Source organism: Hyperoodon ampullatus, assembly GCF_949752795.1.
Source record: "Hyperoodon ampullatus genome assembly, chromosome: 3".
Lineage (NCBI taxonomy): Eukaryota > Metazoa > Chordata > Mammalia > Artiodactyla > Ziphiidae > Hyperoodon > Hyperoodon ampullatus.
In genome coordinates this window covers 142475815-142494153 of record NC_136916.1, presented here as the reverse complement: position 1 = coordinate 142494153, position 18339 = coordinate 142475815, and the positions used below count along the sequence as shown (strand labels likewise).

Sequence of the window (18339 nt, the reverse complement as noted above, 5' to 3'; positions counted from 1 at the left end):
GGAGAGATTATTCACCCAGAATCTCATATCTCTCCTGCAAAGATACACACATTGATAATGTCAAACATTCCATTTCTCTAATAAACCATTCATAGCTTTTTTATCTATCATTTTTAAATGACTCTAAAAATACCTGGTGGTTATTAGTAAACTTCAGCTCTCATACATATTGAGAACAACAAATACAGTTACCTTTTACCAAATTTCCCTGCTGAACGTTTTAGAAAAATGGAGCCATTTGGAGAAATTAAAATCACCAATGCTGAAACCAGATGAGGGAAGTAATCTCTTGAAGAGGCACATTTAGAATGACCTCTGATTTTTAGAGTATAAAGTCACACACTAAACCCACCAGATGGTTATAAATTAATCTCATATTTACTTCAAATTTTCCCATTTCCAAGGGGAAATTATTTTGAGTTTTATTTTTCCTAAATATTACTTCAAGCTCTGAATAATTACACCGCTTCCCAACACACATGCATACACAACAAACGCTCAGAAAAATCTTGTATCTCCCACGGGGCTAATTAAAAAGGATTCTGATTTCTATAAGGAATGAATGAGATCTTTGTTAACCTACTTTAACAGGACTCTAAATGACCCTGGATTTATCTTGCCCTACTTTTCAAAATGTAACTGACCCAGAATAAAGTAAGCTTATCCCCAAACTCCTGGCAAAAACAGAACCAAAGTTCCCAGAAGACGAAACCGTATATACAACCTAAAAAGAAAAAAAAGAAAAAGAAAAAAACTTTCCCTGAAAAACATTGTTCACTGCAAACACCACTGCTTCCAGAGCTATTTTGTTTTTCATTTAATTGGGATATTTTTAAGATTATGAAGCTTTACAATATGAAGGCAAATAATCCTCCAAAAAAACACAGCAGAAGACAGTATCAGCTATTATGATATCAGGAACTTTCTGGAAGCTTTTTTGTTGGGACAGTACAGCACTGATAGCTGGTGAAGGACTACAACTTGATTATTTTCTCCGGGTGTAATAATCACCTAATTGGCAAAAAAACAAAAACAAAGAAACCCAGAGATGATTTGCTTTTATTCATAATAACAAAGCAGTCTGCCTTTGTTAAAGAAGCAAAACTACTGTCTGCATATTTCTTATTCTTCATTCATCATTTCCATCAAAATCCCACATTGGGGACCTAGGTGCAAAAGGGCAGAAATCCTACCCAGAAGCATTTTATTAAATCCACTCCTCTTTCTCAGTCTTCACAGTTTCATTCACTCACTGCCACAAGGTAGAACAGAATTTCTCTCAGAAACATGATACTAAAACACTAATGAGCCCCTAAGCACCATATACATACCTCACTGCCTCATGTCTAAAGAAATCTTTGTTTCCATCCTGTCTGATTTTCCTGAACACTGAACAATTTTTCTAATTCAGGATACTTTATATATATTTTTTTCTTTTTTTAAATTTAAATTTAATTTTTACTTTATATTGGAGTATAGTTAATTCACAATATTGTGTTAGTTTTAGGTGTACAGCAAAGTGATTCAGTTATACATACACATATATCCATCTTTTTCAGCTTCTCTTCTCGTATAGGTTATTACAGAATATTGAGCTCCCTGTACTTTACGGTAGGTTCCTGTTGATTATCTATTTTATATATACTAGTGTGTCTATGTTAATCCCAAACTCCTAATATATATCTTTATAGTGGAATGGCCACTCAGTTTTTCATTACACAGTTTTTTATTGAAAGCCTAAAACACGTCAGAAATTTCATTGGCAATAAAGATACAAGATTTCCTATGCAGGGCACCTAACATACTTAGAGGAGCCCAGATGGCTTATTAGAGCAAGAGATGTCCAAAGACAAAAGGAAACTCCAGGATAAGGAACAATTACACAGGGTTCAGCAAGAAAACAAACTCCCCGGAAGTTCTTATTTGTCTTACTTGTTGATGTCACTTTCACGTGATGTCAACAGGCAAAAGCACAGCTGCACTACATGCCTCTTGAAGGTGTTCAATCTATTCATCTTTGCATCCTTAACACCCTACCTATGGTTGCCATCGAATATTTACTGGACAAGTGAATAAAATTCAACATTACATCACATAATTATTCTTGTAATCTAACCCAACGAACACAAATATTTTCTAATATTATTAAAAGGAATACATAAATTGAAAGCCTCCCTTCAGATGGATACTCAGTAAATCATGAATAAATTTAAATGGAGTAATAACCTAACTACAGAGACTTACATTTCACTGCTCAGCCCTACCAAGCAATATCTACCCAGAAGGCATAAAGGGCTTTTTAACCTTTTAAAGTATGTCATCTAGAAGATAACAGCACTAAATAAAACATATGAGCATTGTTTGAAACAACACAGTAACTTGGCTGGACATGGTTTTATACAGGTTCGTTGCAGATGGTTAACCATTCACCAGCATTTTGGCAGGACTGCATAAAAGTTAACTCCACGTGTGGTGGCAAAGGTAACAGAATACACACTCCTTCCTAGTCCTTTGTCTAATTGATGATAACATTCTGTATTCAGATGCTGTTGCTCTAATGAGCTACCACTGGCTTACCTCGTTTTTGAAAACAAAATAATGTGCTCCTGGTACATAAAATTATTGTGTCCTTTTATGGCCAAAAAAAATATTAAATTTATGTGTTAAAAAGAAACAACTTAAATCGGGACTTCCCTGGCCGTCCAGTGGTTAAGACTTCACCTTCCAAGGCAGGGTGTGCAGGTTCAATCCCTGGTCGGGGAGCTAAGATCCCACATGCCTCACAGCCAAAGAACCAAAACATAAAACAGAAGCAATATTCTAACAAATTCAATACAGACTTTAAAAGTGGTGCACATCAAAAAAAAAAAAAAAAAAAGAAAAGAAAAAACTTAAATCTGAAATGTATAAAGTGTCCAAAATAGTTCAAAATTGCGTAGCTACCACTTAAAATATCACAAGATGAGTCAGCCTAGTCAGTCAATTTCACTCATTGTTTTTTTTTTTGTTTTTTTTTTGCGGTACACGGGCCTCTCACTGTTGTGGCCTCTCCCGCTGCGGAGCACAGGCTCCGGACGCACAGGCTCAGCGGCTATGGCTCAGGGGCCCAGCTGCTCCGCGGCATGTGGGATCTTCCCGGACCGGGGCACGAACCTGTGTCCCCTGCATCGGCAGGCGGACTCTCAACCACTGCGCCACCAGGGAAGCCCCACTCATTGTTTTTAATTGAACTATAGTTGATTTAAAATATCATGTCAATTCCAGGTATCAATTTCACTCATTATTAATTTGACTTTCAAATGGGCCCTCTACCTGTGTCGTGCTATTAAGCTTTCCATGACATAGGAAGTTCTCAAGAGTTTCTTTGAAAACGGGATTTTTTATCTACAACAATTTATTTTAAGCATATTGATATAAAATAGTATTTAATGGTCTTATTATTTGATGCTATTAAAATACTTGGTGAAAAGACACTAAATAAAAGGGAAGTTAATACTTTGGACATTATAGTTGCTACCACTATTATCTCAAGCAGCTCAGCTTCTAACTTTGGAGCTTCTCCACCTTATTTTCCATAGTCAATAACTGCAGAGTTCTATTGAGTCTTCCACCTTAAAGGTTTCTTAACTGTCCCATACTTTCCTACTCACTGCTATAACTCGAATCCACGCTAACATTACCCAATACCCAGATATTTGCAAAGCTTTCTAATCAGTTTCTCCAATTTCACTTTCTCACCCCTTTCAAGTCTTCCTATACCTCAAACCCAGTCTAATCTCCTAAGGCACAACTCTGACCATGGACCCTGTCCTCTCATTCCCAAGACCCAATAGCTCCTGCTGCCTAAAAGCAAAATCCCCAAACTTCTTGGGCTTGAATTCAACTCCCTCAAGGATCTTCATCTCAGAAATACTACTGAAGGGATTCCTCCTTTGGTCTCAAATTAAATGGAATGGCAAAGAAAGTCCCTTCCAACTTGAAAACTCTGTGGTATTATCCAGCTTTACCCTTTACTGCTTCCATAATCGTATCTGCCCAATACATCAAAGAAGTATTCCCTGAACATACCGTTCCCACCTGAAGAGCTTAGCAGAGATGTTATTTCAGACAAAATATGTAGTTACTATTCTCTTAGGATAAAAGGGAAGGAAGCACCTATTATTTTGCCAGGTAAGAAATCCAATGGAAAGATGTAAAGAAATTCTATAATGGAAACCTCAGTAAAGCAAATAATTTTTAAAAGCAACCATTTATTTATCATTTTAATAGCTTAAACTTTCATATCTATAATTTACTTAAAATGTGGATCATCCATGGTAGTACAAAATGCACTAAACTAAAATAAATTCCAGTTTTTACATTAATCTGCTCAAATTGTTCAAATTCACAAATGTCATTTCTTTTTCCTCCCTAAAATCCAACCATTTCAATATTACTATCCTCACTAGACTAAGAGATCACAAATATCTCTCTACAAAAAGTGCCTTTAAAAATCCCTTCATATGGCCTTCCCTGGTGACGCAGTGGTTGACAGTCCGCCTGCCGATGCAGGGGACACAGGTTCGTGCCCCGGTCCGGGAAGATCCCACATGCCGCAGAGCGGCTAGGCCCGTGAGCCATGACTGCTGAGCCTGTGCGTCTGGAGCCTGTGCTCCGCAGCGGGAGAGGCCACAACAGTGAGAGGCCCGCGTTCCGCAAAGAAAAAAATAAAACAAAAAATCCCTTCATAAAGACATTTCCTCAAAGATCACACAAATGATGAACAATAAATGATGTTTATTGTCCTGCTCTATGAATTTCAGCAAAGCACGGCCTGATTCCTTAGGTCTGATGCCTTGTTGGCCTTGCACACATAATATACCTGTTTTCATAGCATATCAACAATGATTCACCATATTTCAATGCAGACGTTTTAATCTTTTCTTAAGCGTATTATTCTCAGTCAAGGTATGGCCATAATTGCCTCACCTTATATAAGTTTTTGGCTAAAATAAAATAGGCATTATTAGTTAAATAGGCCTCTTTCTTCCTTTTAAAAAAGGTTCTGAAATGAGGAGAAAAAACCTTTCTTATGAGCGGTCATCCTGAGCCTTTCATATGACATAAAATCTCTTTACTCATATTACTCCAAGGATCACTAAGCACATGTGAATTCTGTGAAATACAAGTCTGCTTATATGGTGTACAAAGCCAAATGCTTTTAAGACTATTGCCAACAGCCTGCAGTTCAGTAGTTGCTAAGGTTCATAATATTGTCTATCAATGTTTTTGTCTACATAGCTAATAACCGTGCAATGAAACCAAAGTTACCTTCAGAAATACATACAAGTTCCTTCTTTCTTTCCTTCTTCCTCCCTCCCTCCTTTCTTTCTCTCTTTCTTTCAGCAACTCAGGCCGAAAGAATCATTACAAATCTGCTGATAACAATACAGAACTTAACTTTGGGAAATCCATTCATTTCATGGTTAAGCCTTCATTCTACAGTCATGGGAACTCCTCAGTTGAGAGTACTTGGCTAATGTGAGCAGCCCTTGACCAGTGTAAAGCTGACTATAGTATAGTATTGGTTTTCCACCTCTCCCCCTATAGAGCAATGCATCCAGCAGCATATTCCTCTAAAGAGACCATGAAGGAAAATCATTCACACCGGCAGCACATGTATATCACATTTCCATTGCCAAGCAGCCCATACTCATCTCCTACTGTAGAGCAGATTGTATAACCTAGTATAATTCAAAACATGCTATAAGAAAATACTCATTTATCAGTAATTTGCCAATTATCTTGAGCTACTTGTGAACCTGAGATTAATGTTACTTGAAAATGCCCATCCATATTCAGGATGTGAAAGATTGCTATAAAAATTAAAAATATAAAAGTTTGCGTGGATTAACTAGGATAAGGCTAAGATTTATGTGTACTTTCCAGAGAAGTTGTTTGGGAAATTCCCTCTTTCAAATTGTTCTTTGAACTATGTCGGAGTGGCTGTGGTGCAGTGGAAAGAAAACTATCCTCCAGGTCAAAACTGAGCTCTGCTGCTCACGAACTGTGTGACTCTGGGGGAGTAATTCCATCTTTGTGAGCCACAGCTTCCTTCTCTGTATCTTGAAGATAAAAATATCTACCTTACAGTGTGGTTGTAAGGATCAAATGAGGTAATGTACGTAAGGGTGCTGTGTAAGCTAGAGCATGCTACATAAAACTCTACAGTGGGGAAGAAAACATTTTTAAATATAACACCTATAATATTATTATAAGTGCTAAAATAGGTACTATGGGAGAACAGAGGAGAGAGTGTGAATCTCAGCCAAAGAAAGAGTGGGGCTCATGGAGAGGGCCGAGTCTGGCTAAGTTTGGGATGAATAGGGATAGAGGAGTACTAGATGAGCTGGACTCTTCCAGTGGAAAGAGGAGACAGGAGAGCTGCAGGGGGAACCACCTGAACAAAAGCACACAAGCAGGGGAGCATGGCCCCTCAAGGAGCCATGGGGCTGGAGCACAGGGTGCTTGTGGGAGATGAGGGCAGAGAGAAAGGTGAGCAGCAGATAGGAAGTGCCTGTGAGCCACACCAAGAAGTCTAGACTTTATCCCATATGTGATGGGAAGCCATTGAACAGAAATGTCAAAACTGAAAACCAGACATCTGGTTTACCATTTTTTCCTATCCACCATGCAATTTCTACTCTAGCTGTGTGCTCCTGGACAAGAAATCCTTTGGGACAAAGACTTTAACTGTAATATCTACAAAGAAATTACGATGCATTTATTGAGCTCCTACTCTGTGTCAGGCAGGCATGGTGCTAAGCCCTTTGCATGCATTATGGTTCATCTTCAAAGCACAGGTGCAATATAGGCATTATCACCCACATTCTAAATATGAGGAAACTGAGACAAAAAAGATAAAGTCTCTTATCCAAGTTCAAAGAACTGGTAAGTGGCAGAGCCAGCATGAGAAATTAGATTTACCTGGAAGTTTGCACTTTTTGACTGCTTTCAGCCAACTCCACCACCACCACTGCCTCTGGTAACCACAAATCTGATCTTTTTCTGTGAGTTTCTATGTTGGGTTGGTTGTTTGTTTTTGAAGTATTATTGACCTACAACACTATATTAGTTCCTGTTACATAACACAGTGTTCAAATATTTCTATACATTTCAAAAGGATCACCAGAATAAGTCTAGTTACAGTCTGTTACAAGATAAATAAGTACTAGGGGTGTAATGTACGCATGATAAATATAATCAACACTGTTCTATTTTATATATGAAAGTTGTCAAGAGTAAATCCTAAGAGTTCTCATCATATGGAAAAATTTTTTTTCTATTTCTTTAATTTTGTATCTATTTGAGATGATGGATGTTCACTGCACTTATTGTGATAACCAGTTCATGACGTATGTAAGTCAAGTCATTATGCTGTACACCTTAAACTTATACAGTGCTGTATGCCAATAATATCTCAATAAAACTGGAAGGAAAAATTAAATAAATGCATATATAAATACTTATCAGGATAAATTGATTCAGGAAAAAAGGGAGGGAGGAAGAGAGAAAGAGAGAAAGGAAGGGAAGGAAAGGAAAGGGAAGGAGGAAGGAAGGAAGAAAGAAAGAAAAAAGAAAGAAAGAAAGGAAGGAAGGGGGCTTCCCTGGTGGCGCAGTGGTTGAGAATCTGCCTGCTAATGCAGGGGACACAGGTTCGAGCCCTGGTCTGGGAAGATCCCACATGCCGCGGAGCAACTAAGCCAGTGAGCCACAGCTACTGAGCCTGCGCGTCTGGAGCCTGTGCTCCGCAACAAGAGAGGCCGCGACAGTGAGAGGCCCGCGCACCGCGATGAAGAGTTGCCCCCGCTCCCCGCAACTAGAGAAAGTCCTCACACAGAAACGAAGACACAGCACAGCCAAAACTAAAATAAATAAATTTATTAAAAAAAAAAAAAAAAAAAAGAAAGGAAGGAAGGAAGGAAGAAAGAAAGAAATTAGATTTACCGACCATTTATTGATGCACTATCTTCCTGATACACTTTAGGGCACATTAATTACTACTCATATGCAACCAAAACTTGAGAGAAAAATAAGAACATTGGGTTTTTTCCGAAAAATGAAAATTTGATTCAAACAACTTATGACGAGTATATGACACCATAAAAATGCACTTACTGAGAATTTTTAAAATTCTTACCTCAAGTATTATCCCTCAAAATATGTTTCTTGAGTCTATAAAAATTACATGATATTTATTTTTAAAAGCCATTGACCCCAAAGTCAAGAAGCTAATCATTCAAAACCATGTTTAATTAAAAAGAGATATCAGAGGGCTACCCTGGTGGCGCAGTGGTTGAGAGTCCACCTGCCGATGCAGGGGACACGGGTTCGTGCCCCGGTCCGGGAAGATCCCACATGCCACAGAGCCGCTAGGCCCATGAGCCACGGCCGCTGGGCCTGCGCATCCAGAGCCTATGCTCCGCAACGGGAGAGGCCACAACAGTGAGAGGCCCACATACCACAAAAAAAAAAAAAAAAAGAGAGATATCAAAAAGAAAGTCTTTTGGGGATCTTTATCATACATGACACAAATAAATATAATGCACAGCATGGTGACTATAGTTAATAATGTTGTGCTGCATATTTGAAAGTTGCTAAAGGAGTAGATCTTAAAAAGTCCTCATCAAAAGAAAAAGAAATTCTGTAACTATGTATGGTGACAGATGTTAATTAGACTTATTGTGGCGATCATTTCACAACCTACACAAATACTGAACTGTTATACTGTACACCTGAAACTAATATAATGTTGTATGTCTATTATACTTCAATTCTTCTAATAATAAATTAAAAATAAAAAAATTAGTGACTCAAAAGCTATGGCCTCTAAATAACATTCTAAGAATGTTACATAATACTGTCAATAATCTTTCAACTACTTTTAAATACACAGTGACATAAATATTTTCAAAGACTTGCCATACCCTTATTTATTCTACACTAGCTGACTTTACTCAGCTCCAAGATATGCAACAGAGATGTAAAGTCTAGTGGCTAAAGAATTTTCAAAGTACATAACAAATGTTGACAAGAAACATTAAAAAATATGGACAGTACTTATTTGCATAAAGGCACACATAATTCATGGGACTGAAAGTTCACTCACTTTTAATATTACTACTATTCCTTTTTATTAGGGCAAAATAAGGATGTACATTCAAAAAGATGTAAAATAAGTGCAAACAATGCCAAGCAAACTATGGTTAACTATTTAATTTTCATTGCAAATAAACCACATGCACTCAGATTGAGAAACCGAGATACCAAGTTCCTTCCAGGTATTCCTTACTTTCCTAAGTAGCTGAGATAGCAATAAAGATATTGAAGTATACTGAAAGATTCTACAATTGGAAAAATACAGATACATGTATATATTTTACCATAAGAGAGACAGAAAGCAATACAATTTGTGAATAGATGAGAGGTTCTCACAGTTACCACACCTAATCTTAATACCTTGCAATGAAAAATGGAGATCATCGATGCCCAAGGAAACCTGTTCGTCTTCGGTGGGAAGCACAGGACTAGATGCCATCCTTTGACTCAATGGAGATTATATCATGTCCATCTCAGTTAAAGAAGTGAACTAAAAATAGAAGGGATAAATGCTCATTAGTATCTCTGCAGCTCTGCATTTCCAGTAAACATGCATTGCCAGAAAACAACAGCAACCAGAAACTGCCCTCCAAAAGAATCACAGCTTTCTAGAAAGTGTTGCTTAGTTCAAATGGAACAAAGTGACTACGCCTTCTTTTTTGAATCATAATCAGAATTTTGCCCTAGGACCTATTCAGTCCCTTTAGAGTTGCAGGCAGAACTCCACAAGAGCTAGCACTGCAGATTCTATACTAGCGGTGAAAAGGAAAGCTACGCAATTATATTTTATAATTTGCCCAGAGGATGTAAAGCTGACACGAACTGATATTTTAGGTTTTGTGTGTATTATATTATTAGCCTCAACATGCAAGGATTTTCTTTAAAGCTTTTCATTTAACTTAGTTCCTTTTCTGCTCCATGATTGTTGCCATTTACTGGAAACAATAAGAACTGGGTCTGCATAGTCTGCAAAGTGAAACTAAAAAAACTATATCAAAAAGAATGTTTTCATGGGTTATCTATGACATTGAATTATTTTCCTACGCCCTTATTTTTCCACCTACACGTTTCTTTCTCTACCCCTACTTTGACTCTTAAGGAATCCTTCTAGTAAGAGTAATTCTTACTGAGCAACTCTTTAAAAGTACTGCTTCGTGTATGTGTATGCCACTATTAGCATTCTGGGGGCTGAGAATAAATCATTGTCTTCTCCCATACAGATGATGACTTCCTTAGCAAAATAAACTTAACCAAGTACATAAAAACATAAAATGTATCAGGGGATGGATAGAGGAATGGATAAGTGTACAGACACGTGATCAACAAAGTATAGCAAAACGATAATGGCAGAATCTGTGTGTTGAATATGTGTGTTCACTGTTAAATCCTTTAACTTTGCTGTGTATTAGAAATTCTTCATAATAAAATGTTGGGGGTGGGGAGAGACTAAAAAATAAATAAACCTGAGGCCAAGAGCTAGATACAATCAGTCATATCCAACAGACCACTTAAAAAAAATGCAAAGAACAAAAATCATTAAACATCTAATGCTAGAGCCAGACTTCGAAAATCTTTCAATCCTGTCTTCCCACTCTGTTTATCATCCAAAACTTCTTTATCATCTCTCCCATGGATCACTGTTGTTAAAGATTTTACCTACCAAATAAACTATGTTTATTAATTAATATGTTTATCAATGAATAATTAGTTTTATCCTCTGAAGTAAGATGAATCAGAGCCTGCCTGAGGTAACATTGTTCCTATACAGAGTTGATGCAATTCTAATCAAAATAAAAAGCTTCTTGTTCGTTCAATGAGCCTGTGCAGCCTTCTGATTGATAAAGGTACAAATGTCCTCAGTTGTTGGTGGACTAAAGACCTCCACTACCCATTCCCATGCTGAGAGCTCCTGAACCCAAAGTGAAGGCAACGCACTTCTTCATGATGACAGGGAGAAAAACTGAATTCCAGAATTAATTTCCTAATTGCACCCACTATTCCATGCCAGGGCTATTAAATAAAAGGATAATAACGATAGTAGCAAACACTTATATAGCACTTACTATATATAGGTACTGTTCTAAGCATGAGTTAGGTATCGTAATTATCCCATATTTGAAAAGACAAAACTGAGACGCACAAATGTCATATACCGTTGTCTAAGGACACATAGCTAATAAATGATGGAGCTAAGATTTGAACCCAGGTGGTTTGGGTTTCAAGAGTCCATGCTCTTAGCCAATACAGGTTGGTACCTCACAGAGCCAGCTAGAGCTAGCTAAAACTTAGCCAGATTTTATTAATTCCTTCTTTTACTCATTTATTCAGCAAGCATTTATATATGCTATATGCTGCTCTCAAGGAATTCAATCTTCTGAGAATGACAGATAAACACATATTGAGTGAAATCTTCTAAGAAACGTATGTAGAAGGCGTTATGGAAGCACAGGAGAAGGCATGTCCTATCGCTTGAATCTGGAGATAGATGTGATTAGAGGAGTGTACTTAACATAAAACAGCATCTCCCTCCAAAGAGTCCTGTAAGCATTATGCGGGTGATACCTTGAATTTAATAAGAATGTCTCTGAGGGCCACTCATTGCCATTCAATATTAAATAAATATAAGTTATCAAATGTAGGGGAAAGAACTTAAAATAAAAACAGAATAATATGCAAAAATTTGATAACCAGAAAATCAAGAAACGTTCCTGGACTAGACTGGCATGTGGAATCCACTATATTCTATATTAAAGTCGTAGAAAAAAAAATTAGTATTTGTAAAAAAAAAAAAAAAAGTCTAGACCTTAAAATAACTTATGTGTCTCAGAGGTTTCTGTTTTTAACAGTGAAAATTTATTAACAAACAAGTCAGTAAAATATAATATTGTTTTATTTACTTAAGAATTTCCTAGAGCTTCTAAAAAATGTAAATCAAAAGTAAAACCAAAAAAAAAAAAAGTAAAACCAGGGAATTCCCTGGTGGTCTAGCAGTTAAGACTCCGGGCTTTCACTGCCAAGGGCCCAGGTTTGATCCGTGGTCTGGGAACTAAGATCCTGCAAGCTGTGCAGTGCAGCCAAAAAACTAAAAAAAAAAAAGTAAAACCAAGCTATGAAGACTGAATCAACTGCAAGTGTTGGATTATTGATCCCAATACTGTCTTAGTACAATTATTTATCAAAACATGCTACAGAGGTCAGGAGGATCTGACTGAAGACAACGTATGATGACATTTCCAACATAATTGTTTTTGGTGAGAAACAGTTGACATCTCCAGAGAGGAATTTACTTGCTAAATAGGGCTCATGAAAAACTGGAACACAGTAGAGAAGACAAGCTTTGAGAGACTTCTCAGGATCTTAACTGAGAAGCTAGAAAGAATATGAGCAAGGAAGGCAGAAAGAGGAATGAGGCTTGGCCAGGGGCTCAATGAGTCAGTCACAAGGGTCTATCAACCAAATCCTGAGGGCCATCCTATCATTTGCCTTCTGACTCCCCTGTGGGGAGCATGAGGGCTGCCTGCCCAAGTGGAATCACAGCACAGACAAGCCCCTCTTCCCAGGCGGTCCGCATCACCTCACTTTGCCTTTTCAAATAAAAGTTATGTACAATTATGTAACATCAGGGTTCAGAATGAAAATAATAGATCATCTTCAGACACATACAAAAGATTAGGTAAAGAATTAATGCAGTGGCATTAAAGATTCGAAGAGCAAGTAGAATCATGTGGAACTGTGTTTTTAAAATCCATGTAAATTAATACACATGCTTTTATAAATGGCATAAGCTATTTTGATAAAGATGAACCACAACTGTGGTTTGCTAATGCAATACATCTTAATATGTGTCTGGTTTCTCTAAAACCTCAAAACACTAGAGTATTTCCCTTTTAAAAGAAATCTTGGCATATACTTTGGATTATTATGATTAGAATTTTTACAATTCAAAAGTGAAATTTGAATAGAGATCATTTCTAATGAGTGGAATTATTAGTGATTTTTATTTTTTCCTTTTGCTTATCTTCATTTTTAAAGTTTCAAATGATGAATGCCTATTTCTGCTGCAATAAGAAAAACATTTTTGCTTTTATTTTGGTGAAATGACAACAAATGGGGAATAAGGTATTATTTAGTTCAGGGTCAGTTCTCCAATCCATATGCTATGGAAACTGTATATCTATAGCTGTATAATGAGAAAAATACTCTCTTGACACAAATAAAATACTAGAAAACTTCTCTGGGTTTGCCAGAAATTTTTAGAAAGTACTCCTAAAAGCCTTTTCGGTAGCTAAAGAGGTCTCACTTTCTCATTAGTAGATAGTTTGTTAATGAGCCCTGCTGTTCTAACAGCACTGAAAAAAGCACTGTCAATGGGGAGAAAGGGACTTCTATGTCACCTTCAAAATTTGATCGGAAGGTGTATGTACCATAGCAGGACATGTTAAACACATTTAGGTAGTTCTTTAACAGAGTGGTTTAAATATTACCATTTTCCCTGGCGTAAATTCCCTGTTCTTTCTTCTGTTCTTCAGCTGTACCAGGTTATTTACAGTCGAGCTAGGAATTCTAAAGGATCTCCCTTCTGTCTGTTAAGTTATAGAGCTTGTCATCGCAACTGACAAGTTGTTAACTCTGATCTGCCTCCAAGCTCACAGAAGAAAGCTGGTGACACACTTGCCATAATAAGCTTCTCCATCTTTTTCCCATTAACTTTTCCTGACTGTTATTACTTATGTTTCATCATCACTTGACCAGAAGCAATTGGTGTAAATTCCCAGATCCATTGATTTTTAAGATCCACTCTTCTATCTCCTTTTAGGCAATTTATTTTTCTAATAATCACCACAAAATGCCACAACAATCAATCCTAACTATTCACCACACTTTTGGAACACAAACACATAGCAATTCTCTGGATATGATATTGCTACACTTGCTACCTCACAACAAAGCAGTGTCACTCCCCAGCCAATCCCAACTGTACTGCTAAACCACCCACTTCAACCATGATAACAGCATTTTAAGTAAATGTAACCACTTCCCTAAAAGAGCTTTCTGTTGGCCTTGACCAAGTCCCAAATTCTCTGAACTGCAGTGTCCACAGCTATAGAAAGGGATACATATCTTACACGGATTTCAGTGAAGCACATGAAACTGAAAACTACAGTAGCAACTAACATTTATTGCTGTGCTTACTATAGTAGATGTACTACAGTATATAAATTGTATTTACTATAATCTGTGAAATGAATTCATCAGGATTATCCCATTTCTTAATCAGCAGTAAAAATTAAAAGCTAATCACAATATTAAAACGTAGAGTATAAAAACTTAAGGATAAAAACTTCCAAAGCCACAAAACTGGATGTGTTAATAAATCAGCACAAATCTAGAAAGCATGCACTCAGGAAGTAATTACTTTTAATTTTCATCAGCTCATTTTAACCTAGAAATTCTGCCCTTGCACCCACACTCCAATTTTTAAAGCTCATAATACCCCCAGCAAAAGTTCCCTGCCTTCATTACTACCACGTCACCAGTCTCCCAAAAAACCTAGAGAGATCTTTAAGTTACTAGTACTGGCAATGGTTTGGGGGCTTTTCCCCATATATATCTCTTCAGTCCTTCTGTCCGTGACCCAATTACTTTGTCCCTAAATTGCTACCAAAGATTCCTGGCTTTCCTATTAACTCTAGCTTCTCCACCCCTATCTTTAAAGAATCCCAGAGAGGTCTGGGATTGGTGGCAAGAGATACTACAGAAGTTGAGGATGAGACAGAGGTCTGAGTGTGCTGAAGATCAGGACCGATAGCAAGACTTTAGACAAGTATACACCTCAACAGGGGGACCCCTAGCCCTCACCAACCCCACCTTCTCCACAAGCACTGGAGCCAGACGCATGCCCCGATCCCTTGCTCCACCCACAGGTGGGATTTCAGAGGATGCTTTTCTGGAGAAAGTAAAGCCCCTAGAAAAGACCTCTAGAGATTGATATTTGGGATTCCTCAATAGAAAAGTCAGTTCCATGCCAAATCACCCAGCTGTGAAATTCCACTGATTGGCTTTTTCGTTCCTCACTCTTGAATATGATTGGACAGCCAAAGATGACGAGACATTAAGGAGAGCCTCCAAGAATGAAAGGAAGAGATCAAAACAAACACAAAAGAGGAACCCCGAGGAACCAGCAAACATAGGAAAGGAAAGAAAAATAAAAAAAGAAACTGATAATTGAAATTTTTTAGAAACAACACCATAAGGTGAACTCTATTTTAAAGCTTATAAAAGAATTCACCATATCAGTTACAAACAGAATCAACATTTCTTCCATTTTACACCTTCACATGACAATGCACTATATAACAAGAGATATATTTTAAAGTTTTGTTCTGCATGCTGCTAACACATTTCACTAGCTTTTTCTTTAACCATTGGATTTTTAACAATATCAAAGCAAAAAGTCATATTCTATTGGACACAATTAATTTTGGAAAGCCCTTGTAAAATCAGACTTAGTCTTGTTTATAAATATCCACACCCACCATATGCTGAAATGGAAAGCAAAATGAAAGACAACTACCTTGGCAGGAACGAATGCTTAAAGATTTTAATCGTAGCCCTCAGAACAAGCAAGCACTACCATTTGCTCTATTTCCTCCAAAAGACAAAAGTCAATTCCATCCTCAGTGATACAATGGTAATACTACACAGAAACTCAGTATGAATTCACAATTCCACAGGAATCTGAAAATTACCAAGGCAATTTTCCTTTTGAGGATTACAAAGTCTACAGAGTTAGTAATAGTGAAATGGGCAGCCATAGCAGAGTTTTGAGCAGAGGAGAGATATAATTTGACTTATGTTTCAAAATTATCATTTGGACTGATGTGTGGGAACAACACATGGGACAAGGAATGAAGCAGGGAGACTAGTTAAAAGGTTATCACAGAATGGTTGGACAGAGGGATAGACAGATGGGTAATACACGAGAAAGCAAGCATGGTAAAATGTTAAGGGTGGAATCTAGGTGTTGAGAATACAGCTATTTGTGTAAAATTCTTTCAACCTTGTTGTATATTTTACAATTTTCATAATAAAATGCCGGGAGGAAAAGGTTATTACAGTAATCCAGGTGATGATCGCTGGGACCAGGGCTGCAGAAGTAGAAGGAGTAAGTGGTCAGTGGTCAGATTCTGAATATATGTTGGAGATGGTACCAACAAGGCTTCCTGACTGATTCGATGTCATATGTCATAGGAGAAAGAGAAGAATAAAAAATAACTCCTAAATTTTTGACGTAAACAACAGGAAGGATGGAGAAGCCATGAATTGAGCCAGAGAAGGCTGCAGGTGGAGCACGTTTGAGGGCAAAGCAGGAGTCCAGGTTTGACATTTCAGATGTACATCAGACATCAGTTCTGAAGCCAGGTAACTTGTGCATACTCCACTTTTTTTTTCAAAGTAAATGCTTCATGTCCCGTGGGAAACTAAGCCAACAGGATCAAGTCAGAACCAGGAGGATGGAGTTTGGCAAGGCAATAAGATAGGAACAGGGCACTATGAAAAAATATTTAAGTGCTGTATTTTAAAAGATCAAAAAAAGAGTTAGAAAATAAAATAAGGACATCTCCCATAAACAAAAGGGAGAAAAACAGAAAAGAAATATAAAACTTAAAGCCCAATCCAGTGGATCTAACATCCAAATGAGAAAGCAGAGGGAGAAAATTATCACAGAATTAATACAGTGGCTGGAGAAGACGGTGGAAGAGTAAGACGTGGAGATCACCTTCCTCCCCCACAGATACATCAGAAATACATCTACACGTGGAACAACTCCTACAGAACACCTACTGAACACTGGCAGAAGACCTCAGACCTCCCAAAAGGCAAGAAACTCCCCACGTACCTGGGTAGGGCAAAAGAAAAAAGAATAAACAGAGATGAAAGGATAAGGACGGGACCTGCACCAGTGGGAGGGAGCTGTGAAGGAGGAAACGTTTCCTTCCACACACTAGAAGCCGCTTCGCGGGCGGAGACTGCGGGTGGCGGAAGCGGGTAGCTTCGGGGCCGCGGAGGAGAGCGCAGCAATGGGTGCGGAGGGCAAAGCAGAGAGATTCCCGCACAGAGGACCGGTGCTGACCGGCACTCACCAGTCCGACAGGCTTGTCTGTTCACCCGCCGGGCATAGGCGGGGGCTGGGAGCTAAGACTCGGGCTTCGGAGCCTAGATCCCAGGGAGAGGACTGGGGTTGGCGGCGTGAACACAGCCTGAAGGGGTTAGTGCACCACACCTACCCAGGAGGGAGTCCGGGAAAAAGTCTGGAGCTGCCGAAGAGGCAAGAGACTTTTTCTTGCCTCTTTGTTTCCTGCTGCGCGAGGAGAGAGGATTAAGAGCGCTGCTTAAAGGGGCTCCAGAGACGGGCGCAGCCGCGGCTATCAGCGCGGACCCCAGAGACGGGTGTGAGACGCTAAGGCTGCTGCTGCCACCACCAAGAAGCCTGTGTGCGACCACAGGTCACTCACCACACCTCCCCTCCAGCGAGCCTGTGCAGCCCGCCACTGCCAGGGTCCCGTGATCCAGGGACAACTTCCCCGGGAGAACGCACGGCGCACTTCAGGCTGGTGCAACGTCATGCCAGCCTCTGCAGCCGCAGGCTCACCCCGCATCCCTACCCCTCCCTCCCCCCGGCCTGAGTGAGCCAGAGCCCCCGAATCAGCTGCTCCTTTAACCCCGTCCTGTCTGAGAGAAGAACAGATGCCCTCAGGTGACCTACACGCAGAGGCGGGGCCAAATCCCGGAAGCTGTGCGAACAAAGAAGAGAAAGGGAAGTTTCTCCCAGCAGCCTTAGGAGCAGCAGATTAAATCCCCACAATCAACTTGATGTACCCTGCATCTGTGGTATACCTGAATAGACAACGAATCATCCCAAATTGAGGAGGTAGACTCTGGGAGCAAGATATATTATTTTTTTCCCTTTTCCTCTTTTTGTGAGTGTGTATGTATCTGCTTCTGTGTGAGATTTTGGCTGTATAGCTTTGCTTTCACCATTTGTCCTAGGGTTCTGACCGTCCGGTTTTTTGTTTTGTTTTACTTAAAAAAATTTTTTTCTTAATACTTTTTTAATTTTAATAACTATTTTATTTTATCTTACTTTATTTTATCCCCTTTCTCTTTATTACTTTCTTTCTTTCTCTCTCTCTTTCTTTC

The 18339-nt window shown here is 38.6% G+C and overlaps 1 protein-coding gene across 1 annotated transcript in view; it reads right to left on the bottom strand.

Moving 5' to 3' along the window:
- SYNE2 (spectrin repeat containing nuclear envelope protein 2) overlaps window positions 1-9583 on the bottom strand; it is a gene marked incomplete at its 3' end in the record, with an annotated part of 274897 nt that extends 265314 nt beyond the window's left edge. The window contains exon 1 of the mRNA XM_079701370.1: window positions 9499-9583. Within this exon, the coding sequence (XP_079557496.1) occupies window positions 9499-9577 (79 nt within the window). The 5' untranslated portion in view covers window positions 9578-9583. The remainder of the gene's footprint in view (window positions 1-9498) is intronic.
- Between the last annotated feature and the right edge of the window lie 8756 nt (window positions 9584-18339).